The sequence below is a fragment of the Mya arenaria genome, chromosome 1, assembly GCF_026914265.1.
Source record: "Mya arenaria isolate MELC-2E11 chromosome 1, ASM2691426v1".
Lineage (NCBI taxonomy): Eukaryota > Metazoa > Mollusca > Bivalvia > Myida > Myidae > Mya > Mya arenaria.
The window spans coordinates 47,432,089-47,459,949 of record NC_069122.1 but is presented as its reverse complement, the minus strand read 5'-3'; the positions used below and the strand labels follow the sequence as shown (position 1 = coordinate 47,459,949).

General features: G+C 33.4%; 2 protein-coding genes across 5 annotated transcripts in view; both read right to left on the bottom strand.

Annotated features, from left to right (window-relative positions):
- The window catches only part of LOC128229999 (uncharacterized), a 140,680-nt gene that overhangs the window by 32,934 nt on the left and 79,885 nt on the right, over positions 1-27,861 (bottom strand). The gene's annotated exons all lie outside the window — the stretch shown is intronic.
- LOC128230048 (signal peptide, CUB and EGF-like domain-containing protein 1) lies at positions 6,083-23,764 on the bottom strand. Of its 4 annotated transcripts, none has more exons than XM_052942038.1 (26): positions 23,498-23,764; positions 23,203-23,353; positions 22,372-22,488; positions 21,313-21,439; positions 21,047-21,171; positions 17,842-18,030; positions 17,333-17,522; positions 16,821-17,075; positions 16,320-16,520; positions 15,952-16,144; positions 15,480-15,664; positions 15,084-15,378; positions 14,110-14,283; positions 13,613-13,774; positions 12,862-13,060; positions 12,566-12,735; positions 12,300-12,464; positions 11,707-11,937; positions 11,313-11,483; positions 10,926-11,129; positions 10,474-10,737; positions 10,090-10,272; positions 9,223-9,378; positions 8,866-8,898; positions 8,263-8,338; positions 6,083-7,606 (listed from the first exon to the last, which is right to left on the bottom strand). In XM_052942038.1, the coding sequence occupies exons 10-26, from the start codon at positions 16,034-16,036 to the stop codon at positions 7,480-7,482; spliced, it is 2,880 nt and encodes a 959-aa protein (XP_052797998.1). In that variant the 5' UTR covers positions 16,037-16,144; positions 16,320-16,520; positions 16,821-17,075; positions 17,333-17,522; positions 17,842-18,030; positions 21,047-21,171; positions 21,313-21,439; positions 22,372-22,488; positions 23,203-23,353; positions 23,498-23,764; the 3' UTR covers positions 6,083-7,479. The 4 variants fall into 4 exon arrangements, with proteins under 4 accessions (XP_052797998.1, XP_052798015.1, XP_052798007.1 ...); XM_052942055.1 differs by having other exon boundaries at positions 15,952-15,995; XM_052942063.1 differs by lacking the exons at positions 6,083-7,606; positions 8,263-8,338; positions 8,866-8,898 and adding an exon at positions 8,989-9,023.

Here is a 27,861-nt window from a genome sequence, read left to right as displayed (position 1 = left end):
ACAGCAAACTCACACTCCTGGAAATAAACACTGCAGCTTTACCATTTTTTTTGGCTTGTTGTCTTTGCATCAAATTTAAGGAAACTAGTCAGATCAAATAGTTTATTAATAACAATACCCTCTTCTTTCAAGATTTATATTTCTCTTAGATATTCACAAGTAGTATTGGGATTCAAGTACGAATAATTTCAGACTAATAACAGATAAAAAAGGTTAGGAAAATCACTTGGAAATAACATCTCATTATTATTGATTGCAGCGATGATAACCCCAAACCAGCATCTTAAATTAACAGACGATCTTGATTTATGTTCGTTTATTTTTCACATAAGTATTGACAGCTTTATTTCTGCTACAAATCTAATTCCTCAGAGTATAAAGGTATAATTCATCAACAACATTCAATTACATTTAATTGATTAAGTACGGATTCAGCTGTTATCTGTATATTTAGATTAAAACTCATCTGACCTCTTTACCACGATCTGACATTTATTACACTTTTGATGTTCGTTCATCAACCAATTACTAAAAGGAACTTTTCATAATTAACGAAAATCAGCCCAAAATTAAGCTATGAAGAAGCTTTTTCATTTTCAGGATGATTGGCAATGAAGGGGGAAAAGATAGAAGTCATGGCTTAACAGTCGCCTTTTATTGTGTTAACTCTATTATGACATTGCTTGAGCTTATTTTTTACAACGTTGATGAGTTTCATTCATGTTCACGACATCGATCCTGGTGCACGAAATAAAGTTCTTAAATTTGTACTGCGGTAACTTTTGTCAATAAAAAATCTACAAATAAGTGAATTGATTATTCAAACCTACGGAACGATAACATTGAAATCAATATCTCAACAGTGAAACTTCATTTCCCGAGTTGCAAATGATGCTCCCATAAAGTGGAAAGAAAAAAAGAAACAATGCTCACCGTCTTAATCTATTTTCAGCTGATTTGCAGTACAACGAGGGGTAGCATTTTCAGTGCATACCAAAATGTTCTGGCTCAAATAAATGTCCGTCGTTTTTATCAAGCATGGAACAAAAACTCCCGAATAGACATTCAAGTTTGCTGTTTTATGTTATACAAGAAAAATTAACAATTCAAATTGCCTTTTATAGCTGGTTATAAAACATGCTTTGAATTTGTGTCGCAATGATATCCATTAATGTAATCTAAACTAAAGGGAATTGCGTATTTGCCCAATAACAAATTATGTTCTGTAATATTATCGAATATTTATGACTTTAGTTCTACACATTTTAAAAAAGAGTGTGAACTATTCGTATCTGTATCAATCTCATGAACAGGGTCGCACATTAGGTGGGAGGTAGTGTTACTCCATCACTGCATTGCAAATTTCAATTAGGCATGGATTTAGAATTTGAATATATGTGTTCTCTTAGCTTACAGGTTTCCACATCGAGACGAGAATCTCCGATTCTATGTAAAAAATGATTCCAGAAAATTACTTCAATTCAAAAAACATTTATCGCAGACTTAAGTATAAATATAAATATTATAAGGGACTATATCTACTTTAAAACTTTTTTTGAAATAGCCACATTAACTGTCGCTCAAGTATAACATTAACAACACAAGAATTGCTTGTCTGATGACAAAATATTTTAAATCCAGAAAAAATACTTTTGAAAAAAAAATGTCTTTCTATCTTTTGTGTATCAAATTATATTAAGAGATTATATTTTATATCGTAGCTTATTTTGAAAACGTCCACATAATCTTAAACGGTACACGACATTAGCAATATTTTTGTGCAATATTAAAAGTTTTTCCATCGCAAAAACATTATACCCGACTTATTTGTATAAAGGAATATAAGTATATTTCATGACCGCTCGTTTAAGATAGTTTCGTCCCAACCCAAGCGTGCGGTGTTTTGAGGAAACGTGGTAAACCTATCTTAAACGAGCGGCCATGATAGATACTTTTTCTCCCATTCTCAGTTTAACAAAATAAATATCAGGATTAACTTACTTATTTCATTATATTAGCCATGCATTGTTGTGATCATATTGACTATTTATATAAATATGCACTCATCGTTCGAGTGGGATTTGTGGGGTTGGATACCAATTGTGGGGGAGGGGCGGGAAAGCATTTGCTCCTGCGAGTGCATCGGTTGGAAACTGGCTGGCTGGAACACAAAGATAGATAAAACATGAAGATTCGGGTGAAAAAGTTTCAAATCTGTAATTCAATAAAAATCATGCATCTCAGTTCAACTCACCTTAACAAAAATAAATCAGGCTTATTATACCTTCCAAAACAAAGTTTGGGGGGGTATACTGGAATCGGGTTGTCCGTCCGTCCGTCTGTCCGTCTGTCCGTCCGTTTTTTTTTTCCGGGATTCATCTTTGTCGTTATTGAACAAATCTTTTTCAAACTTTCAGATATTAATGGCCATGATGTAAACTTGCGCCTCTGTGAAATTGGTACGGGTCACATGACCCTGACCAGAGTTATCGCCCCTTGATGTGTTAAAGTAGGCAAAATAAGCCCTGTCCGGGATTCATCTTTGTTATTATTCAACAAATCTTTATCAAACTTTCAGAAATTAATGGCCATGTTGTAAACTTTCGCCTCTGTGAATTTGGTACAGGTCACATGACCCTGACTGGAGTTATCTCCCCTTGATGTGTTAAAGTAGGCAAAATAAGCCCTGTCCGGGATTCATCTTTGTTATTATTCAACAAATCTTTATCAAACTTTCAGAAATTAATGGCCATGTTGTAAACTTTCGCCTCTGTGAATTTGGTACAGGTCACATGACCCTGACTGGAGTTATCTCCCCTTGTAGGCAAAATTAGCTTTGTCCGGCCTAACTCCAGGGCAAACAACCTAGACATGGAGGGGTGGGGGGTATTCGTTAGCCTATGGCTTACAGTTCTAGTTTACTCTGCTTCCAACCTGAGAGTAGGATTTGTTATCGGTCCAAGTATCATATAAAACAAATGGCGTCCAAAGTTCATTTGAAATCAAGTTTATCGTAGCGTGAAATGCGGATTTATATATTGAAATTTCATTCCAAAAATATTTAGTTTCAGCAATAATTTGTCGGGTGTATTAACTGCTTAAATGGCAAAAAGCATTTTTCTACATATTGTTTGGAATAGTGATAAAAAATACTTTCCTATCAAATGCAGAACTTCTTTGAAAGCGTACCAATGTACGGAAGTGCATGTACCTCGGGTGTTACCATAATAATCTTAATTTGCTCGCCGTCCTGCACGCGCTTCATATAAGCAATGAATGACAATCTTTTGTGTTTCCCATTTTCACGGTTCAGTATTGCCTTAAAGAGATTGCTATCACACCGGCAAAGAAAGAAATTAATCCCTGTTATGTGACTGCCATAATTGGACTCCCGTATTGTACAATATAGAGGGGTGTTCTTAGTTTTTTCTGATTTTCCTCTCTTCCTCTGATTTGCTCTCATTTTTTTTCCTCAGTTTTGCCCCTGGAAAAGGGAAACAAATTATACCTCTAACTGTGGCGTTTTGTAGGGAAAAGTTATTCCTCTTTGACAAGCCGGATACACTCTTTGTACATGTGATTCGCTGCCTATTACTCAAAGCCAGTGCCAAAACTATCTGATCAATATATTCACGTTATAAGTGATTTCTAGTTTTTCTCGCTCGCCTAGAAGCAAAATAAGCTGCAGAATTCATAAGTATTATTATTCTGTTTCTCATAAAGGAGGAATACTCTTAGTAAGACACGACACTAATTTTTGTATGACATGACAAACATTTTAAAAGTATGCATTCCTGAAGGGCGTTGTTTGTTTTTGTAAAAGCACACGTTCGAAAAGGTTTTTTTTTAAATAAAGGAACGAGGAAACAGTTAAATTGAAAACTTCTCATAGCAACCAAAACATGAAACAGCCAGCTGACTCGGTAGGTATAGTGCCTGACTTTAAATCCTAAGATAATGCGTTGAATCATCAGCAGGGTCAAAGAACTTGTTCTACCAACAACAAAATCGGTTATAAAAGGTAAAGACTGTAATGTCCTCATAACTCCAGTCAAAATATGAGAAATTTGTGGAAAAGTTAATTGTGAACCATTATTCAGCATTTCAAAGATTTAAAAGGTAAGTCATTCATTATTACGGCAATTCTGAATCATTGGTAATTTTTCTGTCAATGTATGGAGGACATTCGCAAAAAGTGGCTTCGGAAATGTCAGTGGATATGACCTTTATCAAAAAAGGCATGCATAAGTCCCAAAACATATACTCGCTGAAAAAAATATCCAAATAAAATGGGTTACCAAAATGCTTATCTGATATGGTAAAAACAAAATGTGACCAATTGATCAATTAAAGAAAAATATATTCCGTTTGTGAAAAAAACTCACCTTTGAACTGTTAATTATTAAAAGAGGATTTTTTCCGTTTCAAGGTTCTTTATCTTTATCCTTTTTTTAAATCAGATCTCACAAATTTACCGCTCCTTCAAAATAGATGTTGTAGACGAAAATTTATTCCAACATTAGATTTTATGACAATGAATTAGTGCAATACATGAAAAGTAAACAAATTACCTTGCGTTCTAGTATGACAATCCTCGTTTGGAAATACATAAATTATGCTGAATCAGGGCGGTATTGCATTTTTGAGCCATCTTGTTTTTGTTTGTTTTTTGCTTATGAATATTCTAAGGATTGTTCTTTGAAAATGATTTCACTGTACCAGCTATATCAATATATGAAACCCACTAACAACATCTTAAAAACGAAACCCGCTGATACTGATTTTAATCAGTAATTCAGGTGGGTGGATGCTTTTGGAAATTGAAATGTGTTGGAAACCGATTTATTTTTAAAACCATTGAAAACTGGGTGACACCATACATCATTTTTATCAAGCAATTTAAAAGAAGTTAATTTTATATTTTAATATCAAAAAAGTAAGATAATACATTATTAACGAAAAAAAATCACTCCGCCCTTTAGGATTGTGTACTTACAAAATTTGTGTCATGTCATACAAAGCAAATTCCTCCTTTATAAGAAACATGACTACTACGTATAGATTATGCAGCTCATTTTGCTACCAGATAATTTGGGCCAAGGCTTTGAGTAATAGGCAGGAAATCACCTTTTAAAAGAGCCTATCCACCTGGGCAAGGGGAATAACTATTTCCTACAAAACGACGCATTGGCGGCATGATATTTTCCCTTGTCCCAGGGGCAAACCGAGGAAAAAATGACTGAGAGCAAATCCTAGGACACTCTGAAAAACCTAAGGTCGTCGCTCTTCTCCATTTTAAACTACTAGAATTACCACACAATGGTATTTAAATAATGATATGGAGAACTCTAAATGTATAATATCCTTGCAGCGTTGACTTTTTTTTCTGACGTGAGATTTAAATTATAATCTTTGCCTTAGGAATTTTATTACATTTTAAGAGTCAGCCATAGAATCCCGGACAAGATGTTAAGCGGATACAACGTCCTTATCAATTGGTATTCACTTATATAGAGATAGTTAGACAGCGAGTGATTTTCCACAGGTGAAATGTTACAGTACAGACCCAGTGAGACAGCCAACCGGGAAATATATTTTTTTCAGAATGATCTGTGTTGCTTGTGACACCTTCCTATATCTCAAGTTTAATTATAAGGGTTTAAACACACATGTTTTGTTGATAGCATGTTTTTAATTCGTTCCAGCCTAGCTTTTTGCCCAGCGTTGCCAAGAATCAGTGCGGAAATCGGACGTTAAATGAAATCACTACCTCCGACCCTAACTATTTTGACAAATTTCTCTGTTCTAGAAGTTGGATTTAGACAACAAATTATGCAGTTTAAGTACCCTGGAAGTAACCTCCGCCTCCAACACCGCGGGGCTCAATATTTATGTGTACATAATTACACTCAAATTGTAAACTAACTGGTATTTTACCTCTATTGCAGTCGAAACCAAAACATAATCAATCTCAAAGAAATATTTCTTCGTCTTAAGTCTATGTTGGAGTGCCTCCTTTATGCGAATAATTATTTCATAATTTATATCATGATGTTTTATCGACTGATACAAAACGACAATCTTCAAAGAATAATATTTATTTTATATGTTTGATATACAATTGATATTGTTGCTCGAAAAAGTATATACATGCCATGCGTTGTAAATATTATGCAAACAAATTAATACCAGATACTCAAATGACAGGCTTAAATATTTCAACAATGTAAGAATGCTCTGGTGTGGAATTCAATACTGGTCTTATTTCGATCTAGGAACGATGTAGCTAATCGGATTGCTCGATATAAGTAACTGATTTATTACAATTAATGGAGTCACTGATGTATGACCATAAGACTGGCTTAAGTTGAATATCAGAAACCACACAACATTGTTTGTCTGTACTTAATTTTACAAATTAAGATGTTTAAAAACACTGTCCATCGTTTCTAAGTTTCATTTGGAACACTCAGCAGTTTATGTGGGAACTTCAAAGATCAATTGACTATTAAACTGGGACGGCAAATGCTTTAACGTAAACGTTTGTTTTAATAATGTACCAATCATGTTATTTTTTACATGTTATAGAACATGGCAATATAAGGATAATATTCCTTTACAATACACTATTTACCCGGAGATATTTTTAACAGCAAAAATTCAAAAATAATCGGTCAACACACCAACACTAAACTAAACTACTATGTGTTGCTAACGTGAAAAGCTTTAGAATAGTCACGTTTCACAAAACCACAGAAAACCTGCATGTGCAATTTTAAAACGCTGATTAAACCATGTTACAGTCTGGTTTCAATAATAGCCAAATACGAACGTTCATGTTCTTCTCATTTGTCATTTCCTTATCAAACCGAGGCACTTGAAGACCTTTACATAGGTAATGAAGCAATACATAAAGTAAAAACATGTACGAACAACATCATTAATTAAATATTACAATAAAAACTACAGGGACAAGCCAAGTAGTCGAATATTAAACAAATCATGTTATGAGGCGGAAAGGACGCAATCAACAATACATTAGATACTCAATCGCATAGAATCAACAAATACAAATACAAGCACCATATACATTATAATCCTTTAAACACAACTGTCCTTAATTCATCATTATAGGCAGTCGATAACAAAGTGGGTCTGATTTTCAACAACAAATACATTATTCATTTCTTTAAGACATAATGTACGATGTATTAAAAGATTTAGATTCACTTGTAAAATATATGATATTTTGCTTTAATTTTGAAATTGTTCTAAAGATAAGTCCTGTTTTTAGAGACTACATTTAGACTACAAATATATATGAGACATGCTAAATAGTCATAAAATAAGCAACAATTCAACGTCATATGAATGTCTATGTTTCATATAACACACCATGTCATTAAAATTCTCCAAGGTCCAAACTATGCATACAAAACAAGATATATTGCTAGTGACGATTTATGTTATTGTCACCCATTAGTTAATATCAAATCGTCCTTTGCGTTTCTTAAACATTGACTTTACTGGACAAGGTATGTCGTATGCCTGTTGTCTTTTCGTTGGACTGGGTTTGCTGACATTGTATTCATTGGTCCTCGATGATCTGCAATTGAAAATTTAAAACGTTCTGGATACAAAAATATGACTGATTCAGTAAAATCTTATTTTTATATTTATACAAAGTTGCAGAACACTTATAAGCATACTTTCAAATAAATATATATTGATGATATTAAGCAATTAGCTAAGCATGCTCTAAATTTTATGTTTTTATTAAATTTTAAATGTTTTACAAGTTTCTTATTGAATGACCACGAATGACCACGAATGAAATGATCTATTTATATCTTAAACAGTATTTTGTTGATATCATAAATACTAAGGATACAAACGAATATTCGAATATTCAATCTGTTTACGAATATTCGAGGATAATTTGGGAAAATCAGGGTCCGTCTCGCGTACCGGCTACGACAAAGACGGGTTAAATTGCCCCGGCTATTACTTTAGCAAATAATAAAAGTTTACTACAACTTCTTAAGGATGTATTTTTGTCATTGAATATTCGATCAAAAGAATTACAGAATATTCGAATATCAATTTTGCCATTCGTTTGCATCCATAATAAATAGGGACGTAGTTGCCAAATACACACACATGATTTCGTGCAAAAACTGTTATTCCATTAGTTATATACGATAAGTATTTAATTGATTTTTTTATGATGAGGTACTAAGTTTGAATTTATTTTAAACTTACCTATAACGAATGAATGCGAGTACAACGCCTACAAGAACAAATAGGCTTACTCCACATCCAACAGCTATCCCGGTCACTATAATATAGAACAGGTAATTACTACACTTTAATTTTATTTTTCATCTTAATCATCAGGGGAAAACATGACATGTTCTCCCGGATTCCTAAAGGTCACTTTCAAAGACGTTCGGTACCTCATTTTCATATATTAAATGACGATGACGATAATTCACATATTTCAAAATAATTTACGTCATCAAACAAACTTTATTCATACTTTACTGTTGAAGTTAAAGTTCTTACTAGATGTCATCTCAGTATTTGGCAACTATTTAAACAGAATCAATTCGGTCAGACATACCATGTGTAACGATTGGGCATTGAACTGTGATAATCGGCTCATAAGTAGCGCAGGTTTTTAGGTAGGTTTTCTTTGCATTTAATTACCATAAAAAAGAATCTGGCATGCGTCATCTTATAATGCATTCTAAATATTATATCAATTACTTTCGGAATGCCAACTATCTGATCACATGAACAAATTATAGGCATATGTGTTACTTGTTATGTTGTTTAAATTCAATTAGGTTATGTTTGTTTTACCTTCCAGTCTTTCGGGTTCGACTTCTTTAAAAACTAAAATAATAAACGCATGTTTATAAGATGAAATTTTATTGCATAATAATAGAAACATGGTTAAAGGCATTCGGTACCAAGTATGACCTTGTTATTTCATTTATGTTGATATATCAAACTTGATCCTGAAATGATACGCCATTTGTGTTAAAGCTCTCGACCTATTTTCATGAAATTTAAATGAGAAGTGGAAGAAGCACTGTCCCTTTAACATGTGATAATTATGTTCTAAGAAGTGTAAACCATAAACACATAATCTGTAACATTTGACACACCATCCTTAAAAGACCAATTACCCTCTTAAAATAAAAGTTGTGATATTACCCGAACACTCTTCAATGGACGCAGATCCTTCGCCAAGTGTTGATTTTCCATCAGGACATAAACTGCATGATGTTTGTCTCTCCTTTTCCTGGTATGTGCCAACAGGACAGAGTTCGCAGTAATCAACGTTAAAATACGTACCGCTACCGCAGGGAACTATTATTTGCAAAATATTAAAACGAAAAGGTTATACCATTTGCATGGAACAGAAAGGGGTAATAAATGTAATCAATAATTCAAGATTGTTAATGAATATTCTTTAGCTTCATGAGCACCTTTTAAGAAATATTCTTCAGAAACTTTGACTTCAGAACAGCTTGCAGAGAAAGAAATCAATTGTGATGTTCTTAGCGTAATTCGTTCATATTCATGACTTAAAAAGGCCACATTTTGCGAAGTATTCTGTCTTAAAAGCAGCCGATCTCGGTTGAATGTGTTTTTGAAAAAAAAATGTTTTAGTGGGTTTTTACGACTCAGTTTTAATGTTAATAAAGTCACTCATTTTCAATGACTTGCATATTGCGAGTGTGTGAATACATGCAAAAAATCAGTCTTCATATTGTATATTGTAATATCTGCCCAGTTCTATATTTAAATTATGGTTAGAGCATCTACGCGTGCTAGTTCACGTCTTATCTTAAGGTGTTGGTCGATTGTTAAATATTTGTTTCAGGAATTGACAATGATTTAAAATAAATGTGTCACAGCGCGAAGAAGTATCTATATTGTTGTGCTAATTTTGCGCCATGTAAACAATACCCGCTACATAAATGTATGTTTTAGCATATTTATGTCCAAACATCCTGAGCGACCCACAAATATTCAAAACCGTACTTAAATAGCAGATCTTTAATACTACCACAGTACCACAAAAATAGCCGACACGAGTAAATCCCGGCTCACAATCGGCTTCCCCTGAAGCCTCAGTCTGGTTTTGGTCTAATTCATAACTGTCTTCAAGAACATGAACAGTGAAATTCCCATTTTGTATAGCACCCATTACTGCGTTGAAAGCTGTTTCTAAATCTCCTGCGCCTTTTGTGATGTCACCTTATTAAAAACAATGTACAATTAATTCAACGTTCTGATTTTGAAATCATTTCAGTCCATAGTAAATGATTATTGATTATATTCAATATTTCTAATAACGTATTCAACTATTCGATACAACGTCAGAAGAAGCAATAATAGAAAAAACAGGATGTCAACAAGTGTCCTTCACACTTTTATACTGAAATAAAGTCTGATTACCGTTTTGTGGGTTTGTGCTTATAGTCATTCTAAATCCAGCAAATTCAGTTGAACGTTTCATCCGGGAATTGTCATCACAGTCCGTCACTGTTAATTCGTTTAATGTACACGCATTTGTTTCAATTACTGAAATACTCTCAACAACGGTCCTAGCCTTTGAAAGTATTTTGGTGTTTGTTTGTAATGCCAAATGCTGCGAAGAGCATACAAGATCTTTGTACTTCGCAGAGTACCTAACGGAAAGTGACTTGGGAACAACTGTTTCTGCAAGGTAAAAAAAGTGCAAGAATGTTAGTAAAAACAACATAGAAAAATAACTAAATGTATTTATCATATCATTTGAAATGAGTAGTTCTAACGTTATGTTTCTATTTCGCAGACTTACATAAATCGTCTTCATTTGTTCTAACTGACCATTGAATGTGTACATAAACCATTACATAACGATGTACCTTTGCAGCTTGGAAGTTTTCGTAGCGGATTTGAGAAAGTGTCAAAATTCCAAACATGAGCCGTTTCAGGTCCGCAATAATAATTGTGAAGAGGTTCCATGTCAAATTCAAAGCCTTCATCGCAATATATACTGCAGTTAAATGTTCCATTGACTTGCTTACATTCAGCTGTTCCATTTCCTGGCACCACGAGTGCTGGACAATCTATCAATGTAACATTAGTGTTGAATGGTACATGCGTACAAAAACGAGCTAATTTTATTCAGAGTATTTTCATATACTGTGATTTAAGTATAATCATTAGGATTAACTCAAGCTTTTATTCTGCAACTCAACGACTCAACATAAAACCTACTTTAAACTTAACGTAAGAAAATATTACACGACCTGGACAGTCTGTGTTATTGCACGGTTGAAAGTCTTCTGAGAGGCCTGCGCAATCGTCCCCACCGTTACTCGGTGTCGGATTGGTACAAAGACGTTTTCGTGACATTTGGCCACGGCCACAAGTAGTTGTACATTCCGACCAATTCCCCCAAACACTCCATTGGCCATGTTCTAAAATTGAGTATGCTTATATGTTCCATCCTGTTAATTAGGCTACATTTTCATTATCGCTGTTTATATTTGATGATACAGTTCTATTCGTAGAGAACACCAACATTGCGATAAGGACGAGAGAAAAAATTTCGACGTGTGACATCGGAACAAGTATTTACATTAAACTCAACAAACAACTTCTTTTAAATAATCGTTCTTAGTCATAACAAAGAAAACTTACTTTTTTCTATTTCACAATACTTTCCGGTATAATTTTCCACACAACTGCAATTGTAGGAGGCCACTTCATCAACACATGTAGCGCCATTCATACAGACATTTGCTGTACAGTCGTCAATGTTGACATCACACCTTTGACTGGTAAAGCCGACATCGCAAGTGCAATCATAACCATTTAATCTGTCGCTGCATTCGCCATGGAGACAGGGTTTTGACATACAATTGTCAATATCTGAAAGTTAAAAAAACTTTTCGTTCAGAAAATGCCTTACTACTTGAACATAAATATCATTTGTTTAGGATAACCACTCTTTACTGTACATGAAACCTTAAATTGAATAATTACTACGTCTATACGCTCGACTTTACAGAAAAATGTAAACGATAGGAAAAATAGTATTACCTTACAAAAAACTATGTCGTGGAAAACAATCAAGTAAAATTAAGGGTACAAACCCGTAAGATATATCCTTTTGTATCAAATAGCTTTAATCGAAACATCTGAATTAATAAATGTATGAGTGTTATCAATAAAACATAAGCAGGAGATTGGTGAAATTTTCCACACAAAACTGAACTCATATAAAAACATACCGTCACACTGGCTAGGTATATCAATAAAAGCCCCATCAACAATCGATCCGTCGAAATCTTGCCATCGTAACAGATCTCCAAATTGATGAGAAAAACAGTGAACTTCGCTTGTCATATCTTTTTGTCCGTGCCATAAGTTAAGTTGAGATAATGTAAAACTTGAATCTTGAAAACAAGAATTGGATATACAATGTATGTTAAAATTCAAAAGTATACTATCTATATAATCCCGCGTTAGTTTAAGATTTTATTCTCAAGGGACATACCTGCTTGCACATAAACGGTTTTCAGTTTGAAACTTGAACAACTGGTTCCAAAATTAATCGAGTTAGCCAGAAACCCATCAATATTCACAAACACAGAGCAAACGATGAACTGAATCGTAAATCTATGCCACAGGTTATCAAATGCTAAGACGTTCTCGAAACTTTTGCACCTGAAATTGTTTTGTTTAAAAGTATTTTATAGACACACACACAAATAAACTCATGAAATGAAAAAAGCGTGTCACTATCGTCAAAATGCAAAAAATACCACACAAAGTAAATGCTCAAAAACTTACATTATTTTATTATGACAAACTTCACTAAAATTACGGATTTCCCAAATAATAATGCCAATTTCATCCTCAAAATGTATTTCAAACTCTGTTGAATCAGAATTAGCTTTAATCCAAAAGTTCATCGTCAAATCAGAGACACTTGTGAGGTTCTGTATGATACTGGTGACACTGCTGTTCCCGTTGAAAATTATATCGAACTCTTAAAAAAAATATTTTATTCGTTACAGTAATCATTGATTAATATCATCGTTTTGCAGATATATCAACAGCTTATAATTATCGTTCATAGAATCGTGTGAATCGATTTTCAAGTGTCCTTTTTAAAGCTGCACTTTTACATATTTACTATTTTTACAACTTTTTTATTTTTTTGTCTTCGAAAGAGCACACTTTTGCGTAATCTGCAAACCAATGGTAAAAGATTGCTGACAAAAGATCAGATCGCAGATTTGCATATTTCCGTTCGAAAATCAATGTATTATGGCGTAAACCGTTAGAAACGGTTAAACAAAAATGCAATTAACATTAATTTTTGAACTTAAATATAAAATTCTGCGATCTAAGTTTTCGTCAGCAGACTTATTTCACTGGTTTCCATGGATTTTCGCAAAAATTGGCACGTTCCGAGTAAAATAATTGTCCAAACCTTCAATCTGTGAGAGTGCAGCTTTAAAAGATTTCTTTATCCACGTGAGTGTTAGATATGTAATCGGTGTATTGCTTTATGGCTGTATCATGTTTTCAAATTTACCTTGGCAATCAGCGCGACTGGATGCCCCAAATGTGAGCGTTGATTTAGAATCCAAACATCGTCTGCACATGACTTGCCCATGCGATGGCTGGTAATGACCAACATCGCAAGGAAAACATGGTTCTAATCCGTTTTGAGAAAATGTCCCTGGACTGCATGCAACTGAAATAAAAAAGTCAACTTCATGAAGTAAATTCATTAAAAGGTAAGGATGCCAGTAAATTCCTTTTTTACAGTTTTTGTTATAATTACTTTGTAATTCTTACCTATCACAACATAAGGAACAGTCAGCTTTTCAAGACTTCATAGGGAGTTAAAACTAGTCTACGAGTACCCAGTCTTATTATTTTCACACTTGTCTCAATATTTTAAGACTTGACAAATATTTTTAATGAGAGATTTTGGGAAGAAACTGGCGATAAAAACTGAAAGAATGGTATCATATTTAACATACATTGTTGAAGTACCCACGTACGACGTGTAAGACAAATATATACCTTTGCAATCTGACAATTGCGTAGATCCTTTTGAGTTTGTCGAAAACCCTTCAGGGCATGCCTTACATACCGACTGACCACTTTCAGCCTGGAAAGTTCCCTTTGGACATAGAATACAGGTGGGATCCATGTCGTATACACGCTTTTGGTAGTAGGTGCCCTCCGGACATTCAACTAAAAAAATTGCATAGGGTTCAAGCCAACTATATTAGAGGTATAATTTAACAGGCAGTCTTTATTTTTGGAAAATAAATAAACCAATTGATCTTCCCATCTGTTGTCAGCTCACAGGCAGACCTTCACAAACTTTGTAATGTTGCCAACTGTTTTTAGCTTACAGGCAGATCTTTATAAACTTTAAAATGTTGGCAAATGTTGTTAGCTCGAAGGCATGAACTTTGTTATGTTGCTAACAGCAGTTGTAAGCTCACAGACAGACCCTCATGAACGGTGAAATATTGTCAACTGTTGTAAGCTCACGGGCAGACCTTCACCAACTTTAAAATATTGCCAAATGTTGTTAGCTCACGGGCAGACCTTCACACACTTTGTAGTGTTGCTAACTGTTGTTAGCTCACAGGCAGACCTTCACACACTTTGTTATGTTGCTAACAGAGCTCACAGACAGACATATCATTATAAATTGTGTGAAACGTTTCATACATATGTGATACGTATTTCGTTTTTGCAACATGTTTTTTGTGGTGGGTTTTATGAAAGTCTAATCTTAATTGTTTATAGCGACAGTGTATTCTAAAACTGTAAGCATCCATGATATTGAGGCAAATATAAGACTTTGTACTTTTGCATTCGTTATGGTTTTAAAATTATACCTAAAGCTTCTACGAAATGGCACATTGCAATTTAGCATACATAAAGATTGAAGTAATTGATTGTTTTAACAAGACAGTAATTCCCTCAACATAGAAATAGTTAGGAACTTAAACAAGCTTTATTACTAGAAGTTTACTTACTACATCTTAAACTTTCTATGGAGTTAACGGAACCTTCTGTACACATTATTTTCACAGGTCCACTGCTGATATTAAAAGACGATGCAGTATGTTCACCAAACACTTCATCACGTTTGCTTTCCATAAGTTCGCCTAAACTATTAATCAGGTTTTGGCGCTGATTTTGTAAGACAATTATGTTTTCTGTCGGTTTCATTTTCAATGTGATTTCGATCGATAGTCGGTGTTGCATCAGATCATTTGAACCATTGGTGGCAACGTCTCTCTTTCGTCGAGAGGTTGATCCACAAAATATCTGAAGTTATTATGCAATGCAGTGAATGTTGACGTGAATCATATTTTGAACATTTAACAAATGAATGTAAGAACTTGGTAAAATTCAATTACTACCAGTACCTGGACGCCGTCGACATTGCATTGGCTGTCATCAGGACATGCCTCTGGTTGAAACAAATGGTTTGATCGCATCTGTTGAATAAAATTGTTTGCAATTTGTTGTTGTGTTGATTTGTCTTTACAATCACCACTGTAGAAACACTCGGCAAGTAACGTTACCCTGAGAGAATATGCATGCTCGGTAGCTGAAATATTATGCATACACTATATAACATTCCTATGTGTGCTAAATATTATAATTTAAAATCCGTATTTACTGCCGCTTTTGCAAAGCGGGAAACAATCTTCAGTTTACGTATATGTTAAATATTTTTCTTTTCCAGTTTTTGAGAAAAACATACCGCAAATGAGTGTTCATCTGATTTGATATCACCATCAACGTTATGAACAATGACATAACTATTTCTCAAACCTTAGGAACTTTATGAAAATGTACTATATAAAAATATATTGCTATGTTATGTTTTATTACTTTTGCAAGGTTTAAACTGCGGCGTTGGATCCCATTTTACTTCCCTGGAACAAACGTACAGTTTTGTTAGATCAACATTTGGCATTTCCGTTCCGCTTCTGCATTGTCCCTGACAGAACGTGCCACCAAGCCAGTTATCGCATACAACTGCCCCCTTTTCTGGGAGGGTTGATCATTGTGCATTTCAATGTATCTACAGTAGAAATAAATGTTCCATAATTGTTCCGAACATATTAACCAGCATAGACATGTATACATATATCAGAATTTAATCACAGTGCACGCATTTCATTTCGTTTATTGAGTTTACCACTTGCTGTCCATAAACAAAATTTATCTATAACACAATTAGATCAATAAAAACATACTTTTACATGTCGATTGTGTTCCGTTTTGCCAGTTCCAATAAGCAAATAGTCCATTTTTACTTTCTTCGCATGTTACGTTATCACTGCCTTTCAGTAAATTTCCTGGCTCGCACTCAATATCACAAAGTGATCCGGTTTTATACCCTTGCGGACATATAACCCTTACGTATGGAGTTGGATAAATTCTTGAACATTTTATATCTGAATGCAAAATATAAATGTTGCTCTTACAACAACTTTTAACTTAGAAAATGATATATGGGTGACAGGTGGATCTTAAAATCAGATGATTGCTCGGGTACCAGCTCCATATACAACTACATTCACAAAACAATCATTTCATCCCTTTTGCAATTATTTATAAATGATATCTGATCTTAAGTGTTTGCCGCCTTATAACAATGCATTGCGTGTCTATTGGGCCTTTAAATAACATAGCGAGACTTACCATTGTTGTATTAAGCATATCAGTGACAGTTTCAATCAAACACGTGATCTTACCTCGTACAATGACATTGAATCTGCATGGTCTTCCCTTGTTTCCAGCTTTATCCCTCGCTACATACTCAATTTCATAGCGGCCGGGATATAGTTTAGACTCAGGTCCAGGGCCGCGACTTATCATGACATTTATTTTGCCATTGCTGTTGTCAATTGCAGTTGGTTTTGGCCAAGAAACGCTTGATGTGTTCGAGCCTTTATCAGTTCCTGAGACCACGATGCTTGGGCAAGTATCAAATTGTGGTGGTTCTACGTCTGTTGAGATATTTTTCAAACAAATTATAGTTACAAATTAAACATTTCTGTTAATACTTTATATAATTTGACCAGTTTGATATGACATGGAAATGAGTTCGTGAAATGTGTGTTCTAAAATGTGAATACATATCTTTCTTTTATAAAACCATTATTTAATAAAATGAATAATTCAGATAAGTAGAGCGCTAGAAATTAGCAACCAAAATTTTGTAAACAACATCATTAATATGATGAAATACATTATGCATACACACCTAAACATTTTGGTTCTCCTGTTCCTCCATAATTTATTATTGGAGCACACGATAGCCTTTGCAACATTTTGTGGCATATCAAAACCGGGTATCTTACAATTGTAAGTGCAGACACTACGGAAATAGTTCGCGTTTGTACATGATGGTAATCCTGCACCCTCTAAACTTTGAAGCTTAGGACATCGTATAGCTAAAAAATACAGTTTCAATCATATATCAATACCATATTTCAAACAAATATACCACGCAAAAATATGTCATCATACACTTTGAAAAAACATTTTGAACCACGTCGTCAATGACACCGTTTAATAACATGCATATACGTAGATACCGTCGCAATTAAATCACACGCTATTTTTTGCCCGGTTAAGCTCCGCCTACGTGTAGCATTCCCTTTAAAGAACACTCTTCATCTAGGTACAAATCAATCACCCAAACGACCGGAAATGCATATATTATTTGATATACTGTTCAATTTAATAAATGAAAAAAGCAAAAGCATGTACCGCTGCATGAAGGAGCGTGACTGCCCGACCATTCGTTGTTCTCTTGGCAAACTCTGACGCTTTCACCAATTAGTTCATATCCATCGTAGCATCCGTATTGACACCACGCTCCTAATACAAATTCCGTGCTTGGATGACATATAAAATAACCATTTTCCAACTCCTTTGGTTCGGGCTTGCATCTGACAACTAAAGAATTCTTGGTGTTAGTGAAATAGTTTAACGTCAGAGATAAATCATGTTAAGTATTGAACTACAACTGTTTATTAACATTATGTTACATTTTCTTGTTAAAGCCATGTTTAAATGACATGCTAAAGAGATTCAGTTTTGCTGTAGAAAATAGTATTTCATAATTACTTCCCGTCGTAGCCAAAATACTGGTTTTCTGTTTGATATAAGAAATAGATAGTTTACTAATAATAACATAATAATGATAATGATTATTCGATAATCTGCTTTGTTATCGAGTATCTACTTATGAATTTTTAAAAAAATTGATACTTTAAAAATGTTTTTCGACGATCACAACTACATTTATAGAGAATCATCACAAGGAAAAGGTTATGGGATTTTTCAAACAAACTTTTTAAAAACAGTGTAAAGAGTTCGGAAATAAAGTATCAAACATTATAAATATTATCCACAAGAAAACGAACAGTTTATTTGAACATTGCGTCAACAGCTTATCGTAAATCAATGTCACAGGATCAGATTCAACGATTTATTCGTACATACGAGTTATGATTCCATGTATATTACAAGGTATGTAAAATGTAATATTCAGCTTATCCCATACGTGTTAATATTCTCAAGTCGATATTAAGCAGGTTTTGTTTACACCAAATGTTCGTTTATAGCTCTGCAACTAAGAGCCCCAACAGTTGCTTAACATTAATTTTTACAAGCAAACCTATATCATTTATCAAACTGAAAATACATAATTGATATTATGGTTTCATTTAAAGGGGTCTCAATTCTTTCTCGAAATATGAGCAAAAAACTCATAACACTCCTTAAATAATACACGCCACATTGTGATGGAAGTTTTTTTTATTTGTACGAAAAGAGACCGTTGGCAAATTAAAACTTTGGAAATCTTAATTCAAGCAGTGGCCTTCACCTTGCTCCTGCAATTCCAAAATCAAATCTCAACGTGTTCACTTTAAAAGTTGAATCACTGCACATCTTCTAACTAAAAGTATCGAGCTAAAACAGTTTTCAATAGTCTGTTAAAATAGCCCTGACCTTAGCTCAACTAACCCCAAGTCAAATCCTATATAAGTCTAAACAGATAGTTTCATCACAAATATTATTCCTACTTCAAGCTATTGGGCAGAAACAGATAATTCAATCTTAAAACCAGGAGTTATGTTCGAAAAAAATAATAGTTCTGGTTGCTGACCGTTAAAGTTAAAACGCATTATATGTTATGCTTTGATCCTATTTCGACTTAACATGTTCCCCCACCCTGAACAAGACAATCGGTCGTTACAACCAATGTTAAGTTATATCTACCAAAGGATGAATATAAAACGACCGGATGTAAGGAGCTACATTTTGCTGATTATTGTCACATATTCGTATTTGTTGCGATATATATCAGTGGTTCACAATTGTACATTTCGATGGACGTTAAACATGAAGTTATATTATTGTTTAGCAAATTATGATTGTTTCAATTACATGTAAGATAGTTATCAATGGATTAATTATTTGTTTTCTCTCTCCTAGCTTCCAGTTTAAAGAATGAAATGTATTATGAATTACAGGTTTGCCAAAAAATAAAAAGGAATAATTAAATAGGCAGGTATATAATAAATGGAATATTACGATAAAACGATTTTCTGGTGACCTGCATCACGTCTCGTTCGGTGAGTAAACATGTATCCGTGTATACGTGTACACGTGTTTACACACCGAACTCGACGTGATACAGGTCACCAGAAAAGCGTCTCATCATAATATCCCCTATGAACTGGTCACTCGATAGGTCCTATATCGTTTTCTATGAACAGTGATCACTAATTATTTTCTCAGATAGGACCTAATTACCTTAACTTAGAACAAGACACATTTGCAATTGTGCTTAAGTTACACATGCTATCTTTTAGTGTGTTGAAAACTATTGTATTAATAGAGGATACATGTATTTGTTGATATAAGTGTAAAATCGTATTTTATTTACGTATGTCGTAGAAAAACTTAGTTTACGAGTGTTGAAGCGAAGTGAAAATGGTGTTATTTTATTATCATGAATGAAATAAAACACGATCTGAAACCAAAATCAACAAACTTAATGTTTCTTGTGTGCTTATTTTCCGATTTTATTTGTATTAAAAACAACATTTAAACACCCCATTTTTGGGGAAAAGTGATTCCTTCGCCACTACCAGAATTATGTCTATCACGCAATTGTTGATAGCTGATGACGTAGCTGTCAATTTCTATTCATTGTTTATTGAGAAACAGTTTTCCAACAGTTTTTATAGTTTATTATATACTTGTTTTTTAGTACAATAACTTCATGAAAATTATTCAATGAACTGTTATTTATGCATCTATGTTCCAAATTATAATAGTAAATGCACGGAAGCACTTTCAAATTTACCAGGGAACGAATATATCCTCAAATTATACAGTCGCCTTTTAATGAAAAAAATAAGGAAGTCATAACGTTAGGAAATCAAATGTGAATAAACATTGGACTTAAACCAGTTGTCCAACTTTAAGAGGGTTTTTTTCATAATGTATGGATATCTATTCACCCCACACTCAGAGATCAGTCTGATTCGCTTGAACAGGTGTTATATTTTTAGATAAAGAGTGAAGGCCACGCTTTATTGTTGACAATTCTTCATGCATGGGTGGGGTAAAAAAATCATTTTTTGTCGTGTTACTTTTCTGCAACGTTCTTGTTTCAAAGTCATAGCGTTTAACAATATATTTGATACATGTAAAATTTATATTTGATAGAGTTATTTGATTTAAACGAGCGCAAATGTCCGAACATCCAACTTCAAGTTTAAGAAAACCTTTGAAAAACAGGTTAATTATTTTTCTGATAATTAGTAAGTTTGTTGTTGTTGTTTTTGTTTTGATTACGGGGTCGTTACTATCCTTGATTTTAAAAGTAATTTTTAAGGTGATTGAAGAATAAAGAATATTATGTTTCCCATATCCATTATCACAATACTATACATACTTTGTATATGTATTTGCATGGTACATGTTGCACGATTTCCTCGTCTGTCTTTTGCCTCGTATCTAACTTCTGTCCACCCTTCAGGAAAACGACTCCCTGACGGTCGACCGTACATTCTCTTGGCGCTTAAATGTTAATTATTAATATAAACATACTTATTGTATTGAATATATCAATAATATGACAGTGTGAATGTAATTATTGTATCTAAAATGCGATCAATTTTAGGGAAATATAATAAATAAGTTTTAATGTGTCGTTCTTACGTTACGTATCCATCTCTATCATCTTTCGCCGAGGGCTCATTCCAATAAACTTTTCTGTAAATCTGAAATGGTTCTATTTCACCATACGTAATTCCGTTTGGACACATCAGTTGTGGTGGAGTGGTATCTTTAAAAACAGACGCAACAGTTGAATGATTATATAATGTTTTCTTTGGTTTTTCACATAATGGTTTCATCTTTTCAATAGAACAAAATAATAATGAGCGCACAACGCAATACCAGGCATTAAGTTAAACTTCGATAAGCATTTAAATGAAACTTAAACGTGGCCAGTGTAGCTTTTTGTTTAAGAATAAATGTTATTACTACTTGGGATTGCCAATTCGAAAAGAAGTCAAACAATACGTTAATTGATGGCAGGGCCCCAACAAATATCCTCAACACGGCGTTCAGTCGAGAGTTTATATATCTTTCCCTAATCCTTTCAAAAATGCAACAGAGCATTCATAGACAACCCAAGTGACAATCACCGCATCAATCTTATTGGTATTTTTTTTTCTTATGGGTTGGTGAAGTGGTCGTGGCCGTGGCGTGAATACGACATTAACATACGTGTCAGAACGACAGCTTAACACATATTAGTCGTTCTGGTGCCTATTCAATGGTATGTAGGTGCTGCTTTCGGGCCTGCAAGCGGGATAACGCGAAACAACCAAGCCAACACGCCAGAGTGGCATATTCTTTGTGGTCAAAATCACATGAAGACTTTCTAACAAATTAAACGTATGAAACAAACTTATGATAAAAGGTTAGGATTTGAAACGTTTTGATAGTTCATGCTACAAGGTAATTCTATATAGATACCATTCGACCTCCGTTTAGATTAAGTAGTAAGGCATTATGTCCAAATTTTGTTCAAATATTAGAATAATTCACAAAGATTGTGAAAGATATGCAGAGCAATATATTTTTGGAATAATTCAATGCTTAAGAAATCGTTCATGTAAAACAAGAATAATAGTCTTTTCATGAATAATGTAAATACACACATCGTCCTATGTATTGTGATGAATTCAAAGGTTAAATAAATCTTAGTACCGCTAGGCCGTGGTCTGTACCATAAACAACTGAAGAATGTTAAAACGCAGAGAAGTGCTTCCCCAAATCCTCGTTTTCGTCTCACTTTTTGAACTTTATTTAAACCTGTTGAATTATCTGAAATATCAGAAAAATAAGTTATTTGTAAGGGATCGGAATTATGGCACCATTTGACTTTTAAGAATTGTTATACGGCGGCTGTTCTAAAGGTATGTGTATACATAGTTATACAGAATAAATTCGTTTAATTTGTAAAATCAATCTATTCTCTTACAGTCAATTATTGTTCATGCATGTTTTCGGTTTTAATTGATAGAAAATATGATCAAGCAAAGCGGAGTCAATTAAGTAACTTATTAAAAAATCACGCATTTCTTTCTTTACATTGAAATTTAAACTGCATTTTTGAATAAGGGTTAAACAACATAACAATATAAATATTAAATTTATAAAGATTCGTTTATTTATTGTACCACAAAACAGTTATAACGTTTTGAAGAATGAAGTATCTCTAAACATATTTTATAATCATTTAAACAGTTACTAGCGTAAACGATGTGCATGGTCTTTGCTTGTTCTTATTAAATATGCGAAGTACCGAAACGTTATCTATGATTCTCTTCCATTTTCATGAAACATAAACCTCCATTTACGTTCTCACTAAAGTAGAGGTCAACATATTAATACGTTATTAGAAAGTGTGCGTATTTTGCAAACCCCTTATTTTTTTATCACTATCGATTTTTGTTCTTCATATTTCCTGTTCTAGACAACTTCTGTTTCAATAGTTACTGGCGAAATTAATAAAAAACAATAAGTTACTTAACTAACCTAAAATTTCTTTCCATTCTCCTTTAATACACCTGTAATGAGTATGTTTCCCTAGGTGGTATGAATGGCAGTCTATGTTGTCATCGTTAAATCTGTATATATTACCATCGGAGCAATGTACTGTCCCTGGTATATCATTGATGTCACAGCACTGTAAATACACATGGTCGGATTGTTTGTGTATTTATGAAATTATGAATGTGTACGTACGATAACTGCAGTTCAAAAACTTATATTTGACCCAAAAAAAGAGTAAATTTGTGCAAGCTATTGAATGTGTGAAAGTAATATTTACCTTGCAAATTCCCATCAATACTATCAACAACACTGAAGCTGCTTGAACCATCTTGTTATATGTAAAGTTAAATTCATTGCATTAAAAAGACAAGAAGGTTCGTGTCGGTAAAATATATTAACAGTCACATATAATACTTGCTTATTATGTTCAACATATCAAATCCGCAGAATATATGCTGAGTACTGCATTAATATTCACATTATTATCATCTGTAGTTATATTCAAAAACATAATATAAGGTTATCTAGTAAGGTCCATCTTGGAAACCTGTCATATCTTGAATAAATGAAGTGTCGTACTTATAACTTGAAAAACATTCTTTCGATTTGTTGTTGAATTTTAAGAATATTGTAATAAGGGGAAGAGGAATAGAAAACATATAAACTTTTGAAAACATTAAGTATCTAACTTGAAACATCATTATTTTGTAAATACTTTGATGAGAACAAAACAATGTCGTAACAGGGAAGAAGAATTTAAATCGGTAATAGAATACTTGTCCTAAAGTATTGACAACAAACGCAGTTGTATTCCCATTCACATGGTTCATGTATCATAGTGCACTCAATTCAGTCCGATTATCACCCATTGCATACTCCAAATCAATTATTTCCTTACATAACATATAACATGGGTGTGAAATGAAGTAAAATTAGCTTTAAAAAACACCTTTTCTGAGGGATAAACAACATCTACAATGGAAACAAATGGCTAAACAGACCAGAATAGTGAAACAGATTTTAAAGATTTAATTAATTTCCTACAAAGTGTTTAAAAAACAATCTGTACATATGTCTTGTTATATTGAGATTTATTACAAAACAATGATAAAAAGGTAAAAAGTAATTATCGTTTAGCACTGTTATTTTGTATATTTCAATGCCATTACATTTGCAATGCAGTTTTTGGGGGAAAGGGTAAGTTAATTGTCTACAAGAGTATTTGATTTTATGAAAATTTTGCAGAATCATGTTATCTTTAAACCGACTACGACTGGCTCGGAATGTTTTGGCATGTGACGTCATTTTCTTCAAAACTTTTACATAGGTAATCATTTGGAAGAAAAGATAAGCTAATATATGTCGCTTTTATTTTTTTAAATGTTTTCTTTGTTTGTTCCCAGTTTAAGTACAATGATGCTTTTTATTATGAAACTCAATTATCCCACAGTTTAAAACCTTTTATTTTATAAGGCGGACTGTGTGTGATGCCCATAGTTTCAAACAATGACTGCATTGTATCTTTAAAAGTTTTTGCATTAGGTGCTCTAAATTGTATTCCTTCGTCTGCAGATAGAGTTGGGATCTCTAATCATTGAAATACTAGGGGTTTACCTATTAGTCTATTATTGTTTTATTATTAACTTTCCTTGAGATAATGCATACTTTGATAAGATTGACCTTTTACGTTTTTTCTCTTATTCAGGATTGTTTGGATAAGAATGAGGTTTGTGCACGTAAACTGGTTAAATCCCAATAGATTTATATATTACTGACCGTTCCAAGGCATTACCTAACAATCCTTGATAAACATACCTAGTGGTTTTATATAGTATATGTGCACTGGCTGTTTGTGGAGTTTTGTGCGTCGTTTCATGTTTCTTGTTTGTGATTTTTTTGTGTTCTATGTATTTGCGTTTAAACCGTGCCATTAAACGGGGCTTATGTTTAAACGTTCGGCTACTGAGCCAAAAAGTATTCAATCTGTTTTCTTTAATATGATTTAAAAATGAATTATTTATCTTCGTTAGAAGTAGTTTTTAAAGCATGTCAAAATGAGTTACCCAGCACACTATTTTCCTATACTATTTTTGAAATATTCTCTTTGAAAGTATGTGTTAAGATAAAAACAGAGTAGTCTTAATAGGAACTGCATCAAAAGCGAAAAGTATCATTTATTTAAATTAAATGACACATATTGTGTATATGTGTATATGTACTTAAAACAGAATCAATGAAAGATCGGGATGGTAGAACTCTTAACTATAACATTATTAAAATGTGCAAAACGCGACATGGGTAAAGGAAACTAAATGAATTCAAAGCGAGGAGGACGTTTAAAGATATTGTCCAAAACTTACAAAACTTGTAATTGATTTCGACCTATGCCTCTTCTTTTAAATCACTTGTCGGGATTTTAACTAGTAGGTGATATTTGTTTTGGATTAGAATATCATTACTTTTTCTGCCATCAGTTCTTTTTCGATGATCAAAATAATAAAATAATCATACATGTATGCCCAACATGCATATTTCGCAAATTTATAAACTTTGATAACTATCATTTGTTTGTTTTATTAAAGCCCTTGAGTCATTTTAAAGCTAAAAAGTGCATATTTAAAACTACTTTCTATTAAAAGAAGTCATATTAAACAACAGACGTTAATGTGATAGAACCAGTAATTATCATTTCACAACACATTTTGAGCGCGTGAATGCCGGACACCAAAGTTCCATCAGAATGTGACCAAACAGCGTGCGGAAGTTTTCAATGATCAGTATCGCACGTTCATTATTTTGCGTTCAAGCAAATCGCATGTTTTTGCTTTGTGAACAGTTGCGCGCTCATGCATCGTTTGAATGCCTCTATTATTGCGGATAAGAGGTACGGCAACATATAACATATAAAGAATATCTATGTTATATGTTAAACTAGTGATTTATTTTCTTAACGTTCTCTTAACCCACATTCAACTTCTTAAGTAGTCATACCGGTGTACGTCAGGGGGTACTTGTAGCATATCTTGTACTCAATATTTCTGAACGATCTATCTCAGTTTATGTCAACAAAGTTCGAAAGCTTAGCTGCTATGCCTGAGTATACCTTTATTTTCAGTAGTAACGATGAATTTGATGTGAATAATGTTCTTTTGTTATTTGCAGTCAAGTAGAATAAGGAAGATCACTAAACGCAATGTATCATTATTGCTGTATGTGGGGTCTCAAAATGTTAATGGAGTTTAAACAAAAGTTGTTTTACTTTTAGAACTTAAATCAAATAATGCTGTATTTTAACTTTTTATAAAACAAATCGTTGAAGTTTCCGTAACCATAGCATGGCTTGCGAAACAGGCTACAAGAGCCATGTTCTCTGTAATACATTAATGTCGAAGGATTTACAGTCTCCCATTATTACACTTTAATAGTTGATTCAATAATTGTCCCTAGTTTTGTATGGAAGTGAAGTCTGGGGTTTTGAACATTTAAATATAGTTATTTGAGGTATGTTTGAATATTTCATTGACCAGCGTGGATACAATTTAAATAACTTTAAAGCTATTGTAAAGATATATGACTAACTTTTCATTGCAGTGCGTCCCTTTATGACAAGATTATTAAGTGTTGTGAAACGTTATACACAGTTGCACAAGCTAAAGGACATACTAAAACCGAAATATCACAGAATTGTAATGCAATGATTACATACGGTGTTGCATTAGTCATGTCCTGACAGTCCAGTTCTCTGAAACTGTTTTAATGTATAGGGAACTTGCATTCATTGCCCTACCCTTCAATTAACCTATAGAAACCAGTCCATTTAACACTTTCTTCACAATGGCAATCTTAAACAGAACTCCAAAGAAACATGTTTCCTCAACAATCCCTTCTTAGTTCGCTTGAAATTCCAGATAATATATAGATGAATGGGTGAAGAAGAGTAGTATGAATATTTGGATTCAAAGAATAAGGAAACCCATCTGGATCCGCTTTTAAGTGGTTCCCGAATATACCCACTTGTCCTTTGAAACCAAAGATTAATACTACTCAAGACTGGTCGGTGGTCAGAATAACCACTCACAAAACGGTCAATGACAAACTGCTTTGATGGGAATCCAGTATTGCGCAATAGCATGTAGAGCGGTTGTGTTAAAACTATTATTTGGGAAACTAAGATTGTGCAAAAGACGACAATGTTGTCACTTAAATTTCAACCTTTATTTTTTTCGATAATCACTCCGTATGAAAATAACAATCGCCTTCTCTTTTTAAAAAACATTTCATAAATATCAACATGCGCATACTTCTGAAATAGTTGGCGTTAATAACTTTAACACCCTCACACATTTTAACAAATAGGGTTTCTCAAAACTCTTCAAAAGCCGAATTAATCCTTGACTCAAAATATAGGAGTATGCGGGACAATTTTGTATTTTTGGGAATACCCGAAAACTATTACATTGACCCTGAACCTAATTCAAACACATGAATCCATGGAAAAGCGCTCCGTAAATTCCGTACACAATATCTTCTAACGACCACTGATATAAATACAAAACAATAAGTACAATGAAGATAAAAAAAAATGACATACATTATCACAGAGTACATAGGATAGGATGCCCATCCAGAAATGCACAGCAC

What these genes read in the sequence shown, in the direction of transcription:
- LOC128230048 (XM_052942038.1), bottom strand. Translation starts at nt 16,036, where the DNA reads ATGCCAAATGTTGATCTAACAAAACTGTACGTTTGTTCCAGGGAAGTA. An exon ending in GCAATTGTCAGATTGCAAAG is followed by an intron (nt 13,775 to 14,109) that starts GTATATATTTGT and finishes TTTTTATTTCAG; the next exon opens with TTGCATGCAGTCCAGGGACA. An exon ending in AACCGTTTATGTGCAAGCAG is followed by an intron (nt 12,465 to 12,565) that starts GTATGTCCCTTG and finishes CTTGTTTTCAAG; the next exon opens with ATTCAAGTTTTACATTATCT.